Source organism: Mytilus trossulus, chromosome 4 (assembly GCF_036588685.1).
Source record: "Mytilus trossulus isolate FHL-02 chromosome 4, PNRI_Mtr1.1.1.hap1, whole genome shotgun sequence".
NCBI classification, from domain to species: Eukaryota; Metazoa; Mollusca; class Bivalvia; order Mytilida; family Mytilidae; genus Mytilus; species Mytilus trossulus.
The window spans coordinates 82,103,616-82,120,300 of NC_086376.1; the positions used below are offsets into that span (position 1 = coordinate 82,103,616).

The window sequence follows — 16,685 nt, forward strand, 5'->3', positions numbered from 1 at the left end:
AAGAGCAGAAAACAGTCCATGGTCACCTATGGGTTTTCAACACAGACAGAAAATCCTGCACCCGAAGGCGAGCTTCTGATTGCCCCTTTACATAAAAGTGTACTGGTTCAGGGGAAATAACAACCGCGCTAAAACAAATAAATCAACCAAAATTAAAATTGTAAGACTTCTTTATCGCATTTTACTTTTTGCCCGTTATACTCCGCGACTGAATTCATCAGTATTTTGAAGTTGTTTTTCCAATTGACTCAATATGACTCACGATATATCTGGCCTTAGGATAACTAATTTTGGAAAAATATTTTAACTTTAAGATCCTAAGTAATAACGTAATTAGGCGGATAGTATATAAATTTTTAATTAGCACACGTTCAATCACGAGGTCTAGAATTACAGTCGTCAATATTGAGATACTGCAAAACGTAATTGTAATTGAAAATTTTGTTAACAATTGGTTTGTGTAATTGATATCGGTAAATGTAATGATACGTCTTAACTGATCTTTAGGGTAAGTAGGAATTTCAAGAAATCTGGTTGATATTGAAGGGTTGTGCCCAAGTTGATGGCACTGGGAGTTTTGTTGGCAAAAGAAAGATTTAGAGTGCAAACTGGTCTGAAAATCAGTGTTTGGCAATATTAGAGATCATAGCTGTAACTTTAATTGATGTTTGTATTAGTTATTTCCAAACATAAATAGAAGAGATAATGACGTCTTGCAAATGTGATGAATACCCTACAGCTTTTTTTATAAATAGACGAACTAAGGTCACACATCAATCATGAAGAATATGTTATGTTTTATGACGATGACCATGAATGCGTCTACGTCGATGAGTACAGTTTAAATTAATCATAACATTCACCAAGATACAGAAAGGACTATGTCCAGTAGTCAGCACTCTTGTGTTGACATGAACATCAATTCAATGGTCATTTTAATAAATTTCCTGTTGTCAAAACTTAATTTTTGTCGAAAAACTAAGGATGTTCTTATCCAAAGAAAAGATTACCTTAGCCTTTTATTGCACAATTTTTTAGACTTTTTGGTCATCAATGCTCTTCAACTTTGTACTTGTTTTTCATTATAACTATTTTAATCTAAGCGTCACTAATAAGTTTGATTCAGACGAAACGCACGTCTGGCGAAATAAATTGTAATCCTGGTGTCTTTGATATCTAATACACCACTGGGTCTATTCCACTTCTGGTGGACGTGTCGTCTCCAATGGTATTACCAGCACATGGCCAGTAGTCAGCACTTCGATATTGACACAAATATCAATTATATGGTAAGTTTAATAACCTTCCGAAAAACTAAGGACTTTCTTATCCCAGGAATAAATTACTAAAGCCCATTTGGCACATTTTTTTGTAATTTTGGGTCATCAATGCTCTTCAACTTTTTACTTGTTTTACTTTATAACTATTTTGATCTGAGCGTCACTGATGAGTTTTATGTAGACGAGACGGGCCAATGGCATGTTCAATTATAATCCTAGTACATTTGACAACTAATTAAATACCTATACCCTCCATGCTGTCATTTAAACCATATGGTGCCGCTATTTTAACTTCTGGAATTCAGTAGTCTTTCTTTTGTTTACATTATTACAGGATGAGGATTGTAAATGATGTGGGATACTTTGATTGATAATGTGAACTTCTATACAAAGGATTGAACTATCAAACGAATTCAAATGTCAATTGACAAAATCACCTGCATCGTTGTTAATGACTGATTTATTGCAGACCAAACGTTTATTAAGCTTACTATTTTTGTTTAATCGATATACAACTCATATAAACCAATCTGTAAGTCTTAAACTCTGACCAATAAACACAAAATACGGGATATCCGCTTTGTTTAACACTGGAAGTCTGGTTCTAATCGAAAGAAACCATTATCAAGTTAAATAGATATATCAAATTTTGGAGAACTATCAACATAAACTAATGTATTGCACGGAACGTACCGATCCATAATATATTTCTAGGAAGCGAAGCAACTGGTCACAGTCCTATGTTTTTAAAACATTTTCCTCAAAAGTCCGCTGATTTAAAGACTTCAAACACCACATAATTGTCCGCAACCTCAATTCAATTAAGTGAAGTCCACTGTAGAATCAGTGTTGATAAAAATGGTCAGATAAGGAGTTCAAAACATGTCTTGAAATTAGTGCCAGTAATAACAAAACTGTATAAGAAATAACATACTGGAGGGTGCTTGCAATCATGTTTAACCCTAGCACACTATGGATGTGCCTGTCCCAAATCAGGAGCCTGTTATTCATGGTTGTCATGTGTTGCTGGATATCACATTTGTTTTCCGTGCAATGCATTTTACATAAATTGGGCCGTAATTTATCTCATTTCCATTGATTTACATTTTGTTATTTCGGGTCAATTTAAAGCTTACTATTTGGTAAGGGTTTTCCTCATTGTTAAAAATGGCGTCTAGTTGTTAACTTCAATGTTGGAGGTTTTTTTTTTACATTGGCACGTATACCACATCTTCTTATCTTTATATAAAACACACCTTTATGATAGAAAAAGACAGAAAATAAAGATCCATCCAAAATCAGAGATTGTAAGATTGAAATACATAAGGAGAATGTTATATCATTTTTTTTCTTAAAATGCCGTAAATACAAAATTTCAACCCTAGTATCTATGATAAGTTTATCTACTGAACAGTAAAATAACAAAAATACCGAACTCCGACGAAAATTCAAAACGGAAAGTGCCTTATCAAATGGCAAAATGAAAAGCTCAAACCCATTAAACGAATGAATAACAATTGTCATAATACTGACTTGGTACCAGCATTTTCTATATAGATAATCTTTAATTATAATTTCCACATTACCTTTTTATTTAACCGGTTTCCTTCGTAAATGAGTCACTAGAACTAAGGTCATTAGACTAATTTTCCTAAAATTGAAAAATTATAATTAAGCTATATACATGATACATGTGTTCAACTAATCAAAACACAGAAGGTAAACTTGACATATTTGATAAAATATAGATTAAATATAAGGGAATAACAACACATATGTGGAGACAATCAAAATCACGTTATAGACTATAAAACAATATCGTAAAGACATATATAGTTATTCCTTTCTCTAGAACTGTTCAGCATTAACTTAGGATTGAAACGGAGATTGAAAGCTCATTAATTAGTCTCTAGCTTGAAATACAAATAAAGAGGGCTTAAATCTTTATAAATGATAAGATAAGATAAATTTATTTTATTAAATTGTCACGTATTGATCTTACACAATAGTAAAATATTTACACAAGTACAATCACATAAAAAAAAGATCAACACCCAGCCTAAAAAGACTTATGAGAAACTGTTATATACATATAAAACAACTCAATCACACAATGTAAAAATAAGAAATAATATAAATTAAAAAAAAAAGGAAATGATAAGAAATCTCATGTATTTATCTTGCAAACCTGATAAATTAAACGGACTACCCTTTTTTAAATTGTTATTTGGGTGGAAAGTTGTCTCATTGGCACATAAACTATAACAATACATATACTTTCATTTTTTATGTACCAAAAAGTTATTCACCGTAATTAATATATATTTTCTTTAAATTATCTTTTTAACCTGATAAAAAGAATAGGCTTTATGGACAATTATATGTTGTAAAAAACTTTTTCTCCTGACATTTTTTGAATAGAGTAGGGCAGTGCTACTTGAATTTCATAACAAGTCATTTAAGCATTGAACTTGAGCTCTGTTTTCATGTTTTCAAAATATATTTACGTGCCTTTTGTAACAATTCATATCTAATGTCTTCATACAGAGTGCAAACCATTAAAAAGTAAGTTTCGTGTTCAATATCATTCAATTTACAAAAATTACATAGTCTATTATTCAATTGAATTTGCGGTCTGGTGTATCTCCCTGTCTCTACAGATAGGGGTAGCGGTCCACTGCAGAATGATGCCATAGTTCGCGTTACGTTGCTTGGTAAAAGCGAGAAAATATACTGTTCTGTTTTAACACTTTGCTTGTAAATACGGTAAGTCCTTAGCTTGTTGCCGTTAGCATTGTTTCTGTCGTCATATAAATCTTTCTCGAAATCAGCCTGGTCAAAGTTCGTTAGATTTTCACTTATGAGGCGCATCACCGTTTTAACTCTGATAGAGGCGTTATGAACAATATCAGCAACATGTAAATCGTTTACATGTTTGTCTATTTGATGATGCCACCCTTTTCGTCGCCGCGAGGCCCAAGCTGCTACTTTTGATGAAAGTCTATCATCGTTAACTCGTATAATCTTACATTTTAGACGTAGGCATGATAGTTTTTGCCTCGGCTTTTTCTGTACATTGTTAATTACTCTGTGGGATTTGTATCCCCAAACAGCTCTACCATAGAATAAAACTGGTTCTACCATCGTCTTTAAAAGTTTGTGATAAACGTTCCAGGTCATACCACCTGTCGCTATGAATTTTTCAAAAAGGGCTACCAAAGCTCTACTGGCTGATTTAGAAAGTTCTGTAACTGCCTTTTCTAGTGTTAAGAACTCATCAAACCAAAGTCCCGAATATTTGTATGAGTCAATTTATTCTAAGTTGTGAGTTCCACATTCAAAATCAAAGTCTGACCGAGGTATTGAAGGATTTCTAAAATGCACTACCTTGGTTTTCTCCCGATTGACTTCAAGTTTCCAGTCATCACACTAAGACGCAACCTCATTAAGCATTCTCTGTAGTTTGTGTTCATCCGGCGCAATACCAGCTATATCACCGGCATACAGTAGTATGTTAACTCAATATCGTCAATCTTAATACCATAGTTTCAGTTATTTACTCGTTCAGCCAGGTCGTTTATATACACCGCAAAAAGACTAGGCGACATCAGACATCCTTATTTAACCCCTGAATCGACGTTGAACCATGGTGTAAGACGGTCGTTAACTTTAACGGAGCATTTAACATTATCGTACAGAGATTGTATTGCGGTAAGGAACTTTCCACGTATTCCAGCTTTAAACATTTTACACCAAAGAAGATTTCTAGGGACGGAGTTGAACGCCTTTCGCATATCTATGAATCACACAAAAGTTAAAAGTTGTGATATCTTTCTATCATTGATGACAGTATGTAGCGTATGAATATGCTCTTCGCAACTTCTCTTCTCCCGAAAACCGTTCTGTTCGTCGCATAGAGTTTTATTAGCTTCCCTCCACTCATTCAGTCGTAAATTTGATACATGACAGTATATTTTGCTAGGAACGGACACTAATGTAATACCTAGGTAGTTCATAGGATTCTTCCTATCGTCGGATCCTGCCTTAAAGATCGGATTAATCATCCCTGTTGTCCACTGTTCTGGTACTTTTCCCAACTGAAAGCATCCATTACATTAAACGAATAAAAGTTCAACAGCTGTCGGGTTTTTTAAAAACTTCTGCGGGAATTTCATCGAAACCGGTAGCTTTACGCACTATAGCACTTTCGACTGCTTTGATGATTTCTGCTCGTGATATAGGATAATTTTAATTTCGTCAAATCAGACTGAATGTCATTTCCGTTATACTCTATCGATGGCTGTGCATGGTCATTTTTGTTATTAAGATCTTGAAAGTCAGATTTCCAACGTTTTAGAACGATATGTTTTTCTGTACTGATATTTCCGTCATTACCGATTACGGACCATGGAATACTTTCGTGTCTCTCACTCACTATTTCCAATTTTCCTATAGACTTCCAAAAGTCTTTTTGGTTCAGTTTTTCTTGTAGTTTTTCTTTTTCCCTATAAACGTGTTGTCGTTTATATTTTCTGTTCAACCTATCAAAAAAATTATGTTCAAAACAGTACTTTTTCTTTTTTTCACTTTTGCAAACGTTTTTCCACTGATCTTGGAGAACTTGATTCCAATACGGTTTGTAAATAGATTTGGTATTGGTGGTGTTGTTTTTGATAACCCGTAGTTTGTCTTTCCTTCCGTCTTTCACTACAGCACAAAAGTTGTCGTATGCCGACTGAACGCAGTTGTCTACATTTATAGAATTTGAGTTTTCAAAGTCGTTTGTATTTTGGCGGAAATCTTCTCTTCAGTATTAGTTTCTAGTTGTTGCATGAGGGTAATGACCATATTGAAACTGATAGAAATATTATTGGCAAGATTTTGAATAGCCGAAAATAAGAAAAATTCGGATTCTGACATGTTTGGAATGTTTTTACTTGAAATGTCATTTACTTCAGTTCTGTGTGTGCTACGTTTTTTCTTAGCATTGCTATCGTCTGAACCAGATACTTGTCGTTTTCTTGACGTACTACATTTTAACCCTTCATTTGTTATTAGGGTGTACAAGAAATCTACTCACGGTCGTGTTGTTTACATTCCTTTAAAAATCCAACAAAACACTTATATTCAGACAACTCTCCTAATGTTTGTAAATAACATCCACTGACAATATTCCACCCTATATTGGGAAATTTCAAAGATATTTCCAATAATTCACTAAGCAGAAAAACATCGACTTCACACGTTAACCATCACGTGACCACCAACAAATTTGACCAAGAATTGTCTGACCAATTTAGAACATAAACACACTTTCGAGTGACCTTACAAAATTATCCTTTCCCATTGCAATGTTCAAACCTAAATAAGAGTTTACTTTTTATAATCCTAAATATAAAACATAGGTAATGATCATTTCAACAGATGAACTGACATAGTTTGTGAAGGATAAATTGTTTTTTTTCTGCTTTATGTAAAATTTAATACTTATATATCTTTCGATATTTTTTAATTAAAAAAGCAACTCAATGTTATATACATCCCCTTTTTAAAATTGATTTTGTTTTATATATATAAAGCTCTCTGTATGAATATTTGAATTTAGACCATTCAACATTAAATGCTTAGTTTTTATTGATAGATTTAAATGTATTGTGTTTCTCCGATAACAATTCTTTGCTTTATATATCAGCAGTCTGGCATTATGTTTTTTTGAAAGAAAAAGAAAATATTTCCCTCAAATGTAAGGTATATAGATTAATTAAATATCATTCCTTGACTTTCTCCATGTACTAGGACCATGAGGACAGTAACTTCATAATTTATCATAATTACACACGGAAAATCATATGATGATTTTTTTAAAACGTAGCTCAGATAAAAACAATCTCAATTAATTTACGAACTAGTTTTTGGATTAAACTTTCATTGAAAATATCAATTAAAAAAATTACACACTTATTTTTGTTCTATTTTTTAACGATAAAAGCCGTGACACATTTTAATTAATTATGTCTTTTTTCGCGACAGTTATAAGGTCGTCATTTTGATGGACAATAGTCCATTTGCCAATTACCGATTTGATTCTGTTATTAATCACTTTTTAAACAAATTACTTCCCTTTGTCAATCGAAGACTGGTTCCATACCGGACAAAATTGGCTTTAGCCAAAAAAAAGCATGATGATTTGAAAGTGACGTATCGGCGTTTTAACTAATTGTCCACGAACAATAATTTCTGATGTCAAAAGTATTTAGTTAAACAACAAATTAAAAGATCTGAAAACCTTATAAATTACTCACATTACGCAAAGGTAGATTTGTTCTTTGTGCTAGCTCTCCATTGTAAATAAAAATTAATGTTCCTCATAAGAGAGGCAACTTGTTTAGGGATCTCTAATAAAAGGGTCAATTACGGGAATTGGCAAATAGCCTATTTGTCAAAAAGTATGTAAACAACTAAATTGATCTCAATTTACTTACTATTGAGAGAAAGGCGAGTATATATATTCCAGGGGCGATTTCTCTGCTGCAATCTGATCAAAAATATTGTATTTTAGGCAGCAACCATTTGATTTTCTGGGGGGGGGGGGGGGGGGGGGGGCTATGGTTTTTTTTTCTGTGCAAACTTTTTTTTTTGCCTTCGGCGAAGAACAATCTATTTTTTTAGCGACAAACCGAAAACAATTTTTTTCTTTCAATTTTAGCATTACATATAGTGGCAGCTGAGGGTGAAACAAACAATTTTTTTTACTCAGGATCCAAAACAAAATATTTTTTTCACCAAAACCTGGAAACAAACTCTTTTTTTTTTTCCAGAAAAAACCATAGCCCCCCAGATAATCAAATGGTTGCTGCCTTAGTAAAGAAAGAATTTTCTGTTTATTGTAAAATGTGCAAAGTTGTGTGGTCACGTGGTAGCACCTGCCAATTTTGAACAGTATTACTACGTGGTTACGATCATAGAGTGTAAGTCGTTAGTTTGGAGTAAACCGTGCAATTTTAGAGTTCCTACATATAATTTTCGTTATTAATCTATTGGGATGTAAACTTTATTAATTTGTTTGGGAATAACTATTTTAATGGTGAGTAATGAAACTTTTTTATATTATGCATTTTTTTCTTTGAAATGACATTATGAAATGACATTAAATGTCATGTAAACAAAAAACAAATTAGTATTTTTTGTGCAAAAGGTCATGATTGCAACAAAAAATGCTGAATTTTAAATTAATGATTGTATCCAATGCACAAAGGTACGTAGAAAGAATTGTTTTGGAAAACCAATGTAAAATATTTGTTACCCGCGCTTTCTTGTACAAGTAGTTTAGTTTATCTGTAATATAAAACTATCTCCTGGTTGTATTTTTATCTTTAAAAAAAGAAAGTACGAAGGGAAGTTCCCAGTGATTAAAGATTTCATTGTTTGATGACAATGCTGCAACAGTTGGTAATACAATTGCAAAATCAACACATATCTTGTAAAAACGAAAAAAAAGTTCTTTTTTCCTTTACTACAAGTTTTTTTTTGTATTATTGAATTTTATATTGACGCAAAAATTAATTTTACTGTAAGTAAAAGGATTTTTGGCAGTAAATTTGAGTTCTCTTGTTAATCTTATCATCACAGTGGGTAACCCCTTATCAATATCGTAATATGAAACTGGGAACTTTCCATAGCCACTGTCTATGTATTATCATCGGCAATTCTTAATCAAATGCAGTCAAGGTCAACATGGTCATCTCATGATCATGGTATATATTAGTTGCAATTGGCTAATTTTAATTAGAGTGACCAATCAGGAAACCGCACATGATAGCACCATTGCATGTGAGGGGACGCTTGGTCTTTTACGATTTCGTTTTGAAAGCTGCTAGACGCCATTTTGTGATTTCAAGAGAAAAAGCCAATTCTGTTAACCTTAGAAGTTTTCCCACAGCTAAAGACGATTTCAAGTTTGGAAAAGAGTGTTGGGAGTTACAGACTTCATTTACAAGGTATTAGGCCATCCTATTTACATTTTTTATACCTTTATTTGAATTCGAAATACTTGTATCATATTTTGAGAAAAACTAATTAAATTTTAAGGACATTATGGTTCATACAGTTTTAAATTTTGGTCACTCATTCGTACGAAGATTAGATTCCTTTTTATATAGGAATCGCGAGTTTGGTTGGTATAATTTGGGTTTCGATGGTACTGAAATTCAAGTGGAATTTGCAAGCTTGGGAGGAGGTACTTTACGACCGGGACCTAAATGCATTCAAAAAGAAAATTTTATGCACATATTTCACACTTTTAAACCAAACACAGTTTTTATGCAGATCGGCGGTAATGATTTAACACAGGAAAATAACCCAGACAAATTAGCGCGCGATATCGTCTCGTTTGCTGATTACGTTATTACAGTCTATGGAGTAAGTCACGTGGTCATAGGTCAATTATTGCCGAGGTATTCCGGAAGTTCCGGTCATGACTATAACGAAAAGGTAAACAAAGTGAATCGTTGGTTACATTTATCGTTGAACGGCCGGGAGAATATTACTTTCTGGCATCATCGAGGACTTTGGAATAATACTGCCAGGGCCGTAACTACATTGAGGCAAATGAGGCAAATGCCTCATGTCAGAATTTAAAAAAAAAAAAAAAAAAATTGAAAACAAAAGATTGTCTTTAAATATCAAATTGTTTTCACGGAAGTGTCTAGCAAGAACCAAGTTCTCTTCACTCTCTGGTGTCGCCCCTGCATGTTTTTCGTGATCCAAGTTTCTATTTTACTTTAATTTTTCAGCGTTGATTGTCTATTGTTTGTACATTGTACTTCTGTGTCCCGGGTTTGTCTTTAGTTCATTTATTGTCCTACATGTACTTTGTGACTATAGTCTGAGTGTTGATTTTCATTTGTAAACGAGTGGTTTTGCAGTTTTGCATGCCCACCGATGTCTAGATATTGTGCGAAAAAATATTTTAAGAATATACGATGCTACAAGACACAGAAAAAAATTGTCGTTTCTGGAGAATTGAACTAAACATCAAAGAATAAAAAAACGCCTTTTTTGTAGATAAAACTAGATATCTAACATTGATTAAATTAAAGTAAGGTCACCAATTTCCCGGTATCAAATACTTTGTAGAAAAAAACAATAATGTATTGCCATATGACCTTTCCCATTGAAGGGTCAAACTTGCATTAAGTCATGCAAACACCCTTTAACAGAAAATAAAGAAATAGGGAGTAAATGTGCATGAAACCTAATCGCACACAAAGTCAATGCATAGAAAAATACTCATGATCAATGGTCAAAGTTGCTGGAGGGTCTTCAACAATAAATAAATGATCAATATCGTTAAACAGGATCAAGATGGTCCCTAGTGTTGACTTTAGCAGTACTAGTACTTAAAGTAGGATACTGCACTGTCACTATATTTAAATCTAGTCATTAACAAATCCCCAATGTCTAAGCACAACACAAGACAAGAACAGGCAGACAGATCCGGTATTAATGATTATGAGAATTACGATTTTTGCAATAAGTCTTAAATTACAATGAGTCTATGATTTTGCTTTGAGACCAGAATATTGTCAAAAAAATAGCTAAAAATTAATGTCAGAAAGAGTCCGGTAAACGCTCAGAATGCACGATTTTGCGTTATTTTTCTCAGAGCTTCTGGGAGGGCCTAAAGCGGCCCCCACACCCCTCGCCGAATTAATTTTTGCCTCACTATTACAAGAGGCTAGTTACGGCCCTGACTGCATCGTTATTAATAGATCAAGTTCATTTAAAAAATGAAGGCATGCTGATTTATGCTAAAAATGTGCGTGCAGCAGTTGGTAGTTCAAAACGAAAGTAGAACATTTTTTAATTTTTCGTGTTACAATGTAACTTACATACATTTTGTACACATTGCATAACTTTTCACACACACATACTAGTGTTTGAAAATCAAATTATCTGTACATGTATTGTTTTATTTAAATGTGTATCAATGTGGTAAATGTGTATACATACCATAATATCATAATATTCTGTATTATATAATCAAATATGAATTTATGCAATAAATCCAAATCTGAATAAATGACAAAAAAATAGCAAAGGTGGCGAATAAAAACCGCCAGTATAAAGAATACAATATGTTACACAATAAGAAAAAAAACAAAAAAAAACCAAACAAACAATTAAACTTAAAACATAAACATATGTTAAAACAATATTTTAAAGGTGTGGGAGGGTGGGTTAACAGAATTGGCTTTTTCTCTTGAAATCACAAAATGGCGTCTAGCAGCTTTCAAAACGAAATCGTAAAAGACCAACCGTCCCCTCACATGCAATGGTGCTATCATGTGCGGTTTCCTGATTGGTCACTCTAATTAAAATTAGCCAATTGCAACTAATATATACCATGATCATGAGATGACCATGTTGACCTTGACTGCATTTGATTAAGAATTGCATAATACATAGACAGTGGCTATGGAAAGTTCCCAGTTTCATATTACGATATTGATAAGGGGTTACCCACTGTGATGATAAGATTAACAAGAGAACTCAAATTAACTGCCAAAAATCCTTTTACTTACAGTAAAAATAATTTTTTGACACCTAAATTTTCATACCAAACATAGGAAAAGGAAGAAGAGTCAAGTAAACTAAAAGGGGGCAAATCCAACCTCCGAAAATAACACACAGGCATAATACCAAGTTTTAGTCTTATTAAAAACCATTCCTCAATTTCCAAGGAGTTTGAGTTCATTTGCAGTGAATTAAATAAGTATTTGCGATAAAGGTCATTTATTCAAACATACCATAAAATCATAATATTCTGTATTATATAATCAAATATGAATTTATGCAATAAATCCAAATCTGAATAAATGACAAAAAATTAGCAAAGGTGGCGAATAAAAACCGCCAAAAAATCCCCAATATTAAAGATATTAAATTTGGGGAGACCGCCACCCGAAAACTTCTAGGTAAATGCACTTAATAAGAGGGGCACCTCTCCCCCCCCCCCAAAAAAAAAAAAAATTATGTTAATCAAAAATACTTCATTCAGTGTTTAGTGTGTATACAAAACATTAACTTGTTATAAGACAACAATAATGTAGAGCAAACCCTGTTGACCTCTACTTATAGCATACAAGCTCAAACCATCACACACACAAAATAGAATGGTGAAATATATAAAAATTATTGAGAATCTGATATCAAATGTATACTTCAGTCCTGATTTATAACAGTATTAGATTCCGTCTAAAACATCTTGATATACTTCATCTAAAGTTTAATTTGTGAATTAAAAACAGAAAAAAATTGACAGCTGTATAAATCACATCAGTAAAAAGAGAGAAACGAAAAGCTAATGTGAACAGAGAAAGGAAAAGGTTATGTGCATTGTATTTAAGTTGTACATTGAAAATGATTACTCATAATTGAATGATTTTATTTCTTAATTCTATTATTTCAGACTAAAAGTTGAAATAAAACGTGGAAGAGGAATGTAATGAATTGTGTGTTTTATGAATTCTTTTAAATTTTACTATGGGAGTAAATTGGAGTGTTATCATTGTTTGTTATTTTCTTGGAATATCATTTTATGTAGCAGGAAGCAGACAAAAAGATAAATACAAGAGTAAGTATTTCACTATTTCATCACATCTAAAATTGTGAAAATATGTCATTTTTTTATCACTACATTTATATCTTGGAAAAGGTAATTTTGATTTAACATTATGTATTATAGATATGCATTCTTCTTGCATATGAGGTACAATTATGATACATTATTTATTTATTGTACCGCTGACAACCTTTTTAAAGTTTAATATATATAACACTTCTTCATTTTGGAAGATTTATACATTTCAATTTTATTTTCCTTGTATTGAAATGTTGCCATCTACATTTGTAATAAATATATGGATAAAAACCCAGAAACAAAGTGCAGTTTTAAACACATTGTATTTTTTATAAGAAATTGATAATCAGATAAAATGAAATTAATATATACTTTTTGTAAATCTCATTTATTTTGAAGTAAAGGATTAACAGATTTCTGTTACTTTTATCTCAATTTTTTCAGTTGAACTGGAAAATTAAAGTGGGAAAATAGATTTGTAATTTTTGAATGAACTGAGAAACAAGAGAGACTGAACATGTTTTGATCCTCTAAAACATTGTAAAAGGTCGTGTAGAAATGACCATTAGTTAAAAAAAATGTACATCAAATCTGGATATATTAGTCCTAGATCAAACATAAAAAACATTTAAAAAAAATTGTACATATATCTGTAAGAAACAACTGCTTTGTTTCAACACTAAATAAATGAAGTTGTTTTTTTACAAAAATATTGTACAAATGTACTAGAAATCACTTCTTGTGTATCTCGCATACAATTGACCACTTTTATGAGTTTTACTTATGATTTGAATATGATATTTTCCTAGGTGCTCCACAAGTTGCTGACATTGCCTTTCGACATAACTTAGTTTCGATAGAAGGAGATAGATTAGAACTCCCTTGTAAAGTGATAGGCAGTCCAAGACCTTTTAAAATATGGTATAAAGACCAGCGACTACTGACTTCCAAGTTTGATAACAGGTAGGTCAATAGTTGTAATTCAACATAAAAAAATTCTAGAATTATGAGATATGGATATTACTTAAGTAAACTATCATTTGCAAGAGTTCTCTCCCTTCAGCAGATGTGACTGAGATTTGAAGAACAGCAATACAAGCTGGTCCTTTCTTTGAATTTTGTGTCATTAAAGATTAAACAATATATACTATCCTTTGTCTTGCATCATTGTACATTATACATTTAAAAGGATATAGAACGAAGGAAACCGCCTCCCTAAAAAAAACGGAGGAGGAAATCGCATTCTTTATTGATATCAATATAGTACTTTTTAAGGTCTTTCCTCTTCCTGAAGACAGACCTTATTGTTTTTCTAATGTTTTTAAGGTCTTTCCCCAACGTGAGGAAAGACCTTATTGTTTTTCTAATGTGTTTAAGGTCTTTCCCCTTTGTCGCCTCTTGTTTCTGTTAAAGTTATTAAGACCAAATATGGATATTTATCGCTAGACCTCACCAAGATGTATTACCAAATGACCCTGTTAAGGATTTCATCATCCCCTTTAGGAGGTATCTCCCTTTTATTGATTTTTTTTCAACATGGCCCCCCTCGTTGTTTTTAAAGATATCATGACCTTGATTGCACATAATGTAGATCTCATCATGATGTATTACCATGTGAGGCTGAATAGGATGTCATTGTCCCCTATGAAAGTTATATTCCCTTGAAACAATTTCTTGCCTTTGCAAGAACGGATAGCAATGTTAATGAACATGTACAATCATTTTGTTATTAACCCTTATAATGAGTTATTCCCCTTGAAAAATTGAACATAATTTTATAAAAAAATGATTTCGAGAACAAGAAGTCGTAGAGACTTGGGACCTTCACCTATAATCTTTAATCCATGTCACCTTTAATATGCAGTCAAGGTCAAAGGTCACTGAGTGCAAACAAAATCACGCTGCAATTTCAAGCTTACATATTAGGAAAACGATAAGACTTTGCTGCATACATACAGCAAATAAAATGTTCTTTTTGGCGAGCTCTACGTTTTATACAATAAGCCCAAAAATGTTCGACCGTCTGTTCAAAAGTTACAATGGGATGATACTTAAAAGTATATTATTTTGTGTATATCTTTTTAAAGGTAACAGATATCAACCTACTATAAACTGCAAAGATGGTCAGTAGTTCAAGACCGTCAATTTGAGGTCAATGTCAGGTCATGATGAAAATTTCACCTTGACCTTCGCAGTATACTATGACCTTGACCTTGTGATATTTGAAAGGTCAAGTGGTTCTGAGTTGAATGGTCGTAGTCCCATGTCTCCACGACTTCTTGTTGTCAAGTTTGGTATTACATCATATATTTGATGATTAATTGTGAGTTTGTAACCTTAGTAACTTTGAAATTGTCCCAATTCTTTTTCTATAATGTTGTCCTTTAACAGTAGATCATTTACCATTAAACAGATTTGAGATATCTATTGTCGTTTTAGAGATAATGCAGTTTGAAATTTTGCGAGCGGCGGCATGTATTTCTGAATCGGCAACAGCTTCCTACTTAAAATGTTTTTCATATTAAAGAGGTTAACATAGTTATATGTTTGACCAAATACCAAAAACATTCCATTTAAAAAAACACCAAAAATCATTTTGAAATTTTCATGTTTTGCATTGGCTTTGTAAGTTTTATAACTTCTATTTATATCGTTGATGTTGCATCATTTTTGGCACTTTGTCAAATGGGGTCATCTGATATGTCAATTAAAGGTCTCAATAAACTCTACTTAAAAATGAAAATTTTAAAACCCCTTTTCATCCCAGGGGGACGATTGGGTCATTAAGTGCAAAAATTCAAATTTCTCAGATGGTAAGGTTGTCGTTTATCAAATGAAAGAACCGTACACTTCAAATTTCAAATTGACATCCCCAAAAAATTGGTTGGGTGGTGTCATTGAGTGCAAAAAATAAATTTTCTTTTAAGATAGGGTTGTTATATATCAAACGAAAGGTCATGATGTGTACATTTGTAATATCAAATTCCGGACTTCCAAAAATTAGTTGGATAGGGTTATTAAGTGCAAAAATCAAACTTTCTAGAAAATGGCGTTGTCGCATATCAAATGAAAGCTCATCTTCTCTATGTTACATATATCATACTTCCGATCTCAAAAATGTAGGCGGATGAGGTCATAAAGTTTTAAAAGCGAAAAGTTTGAGAAGGTATGCTTGTCGTATATCAAACGTAAGGTCGTACAAAGTACATTACGAAAACATCATTTTTAAAGGAAAATCCTTTCAATTGTTTTACAAACAATTGAGATACTAGTTTGTACTGTACTTTGTTCAGTCAGATAAAAAAGATATCATTTAGATGTAAAAACTTTAAAATTAATAAAGTTTGAATTATAAATATGGATCTGAATTAACATTTCTTTGTTCAAAACTTTTAGTTATAATGTGTTATTTTCATTCAAATAAAAGTACATGTACATTACATACAGAGAGGATGTAATCTCATACTCCCAACACTGATTCTGGTGTAACACAGTGTCACACTGTGAAACACATATTTCCTTCCCAAACAACACCAAGTAATTACTCCCATCTGGGAGGGTTTTATGACCTGTTGATTGCATGTAAAAGTAATAAAAATTATCAAAGCATGACTGCATGGCCTGACAGTGACATATAACTAAATATCAACTATTCTCTCATTTCTTCGCATTTCAATCGTTTCCTATTTATTTTTATTTCTGAAAGCTATAAAAAGGTTAATGAAATGATTTAAAAAATTATATACAAAATGTATTTTTAGATT

The 16,685-nt window shown here is 32.3% G+C and overlaps 1 protein-coding gene across 5 annotated transcripts in view; it reads left to right on the forward strand.

The window, feature by feature from the left end:
- Nucleotides 1–8,224: 8,224 nt before the first annotated feature.
- Nucleotides 8,225–16,685, forward strand: part of LOC134716121 (fibroblast growth factor receptor 3-like) — a 56,217-nt gene continuing 47,756 nt past the window's right edge. Inside the window, exons 1-4 of one of the 5 annotated variants that reach the window (XM_063578900.1) lie at nucleotides 9,771–9,857; nucleotides 11,032–11,097; nucleotides 12,751–12,915; nucleotides 13,731–13,884. In XM_063578900.1, the coding sequence (XP_063434970.1) occupies nucleotides 12,825–12,915; nucleotides 13,731–13,884 (245 nt within the window). In that variant the 5' untranslated portion in view covers nucleotides 9,771–9,857; nucleotides 11,032–11,097; nucleotides 12,751–12,824. The other 4 variants (XM_063578899.1, XM_063578897.1, XM_063578898.1 and 1 more) reach the window with 4 other exon arrangements.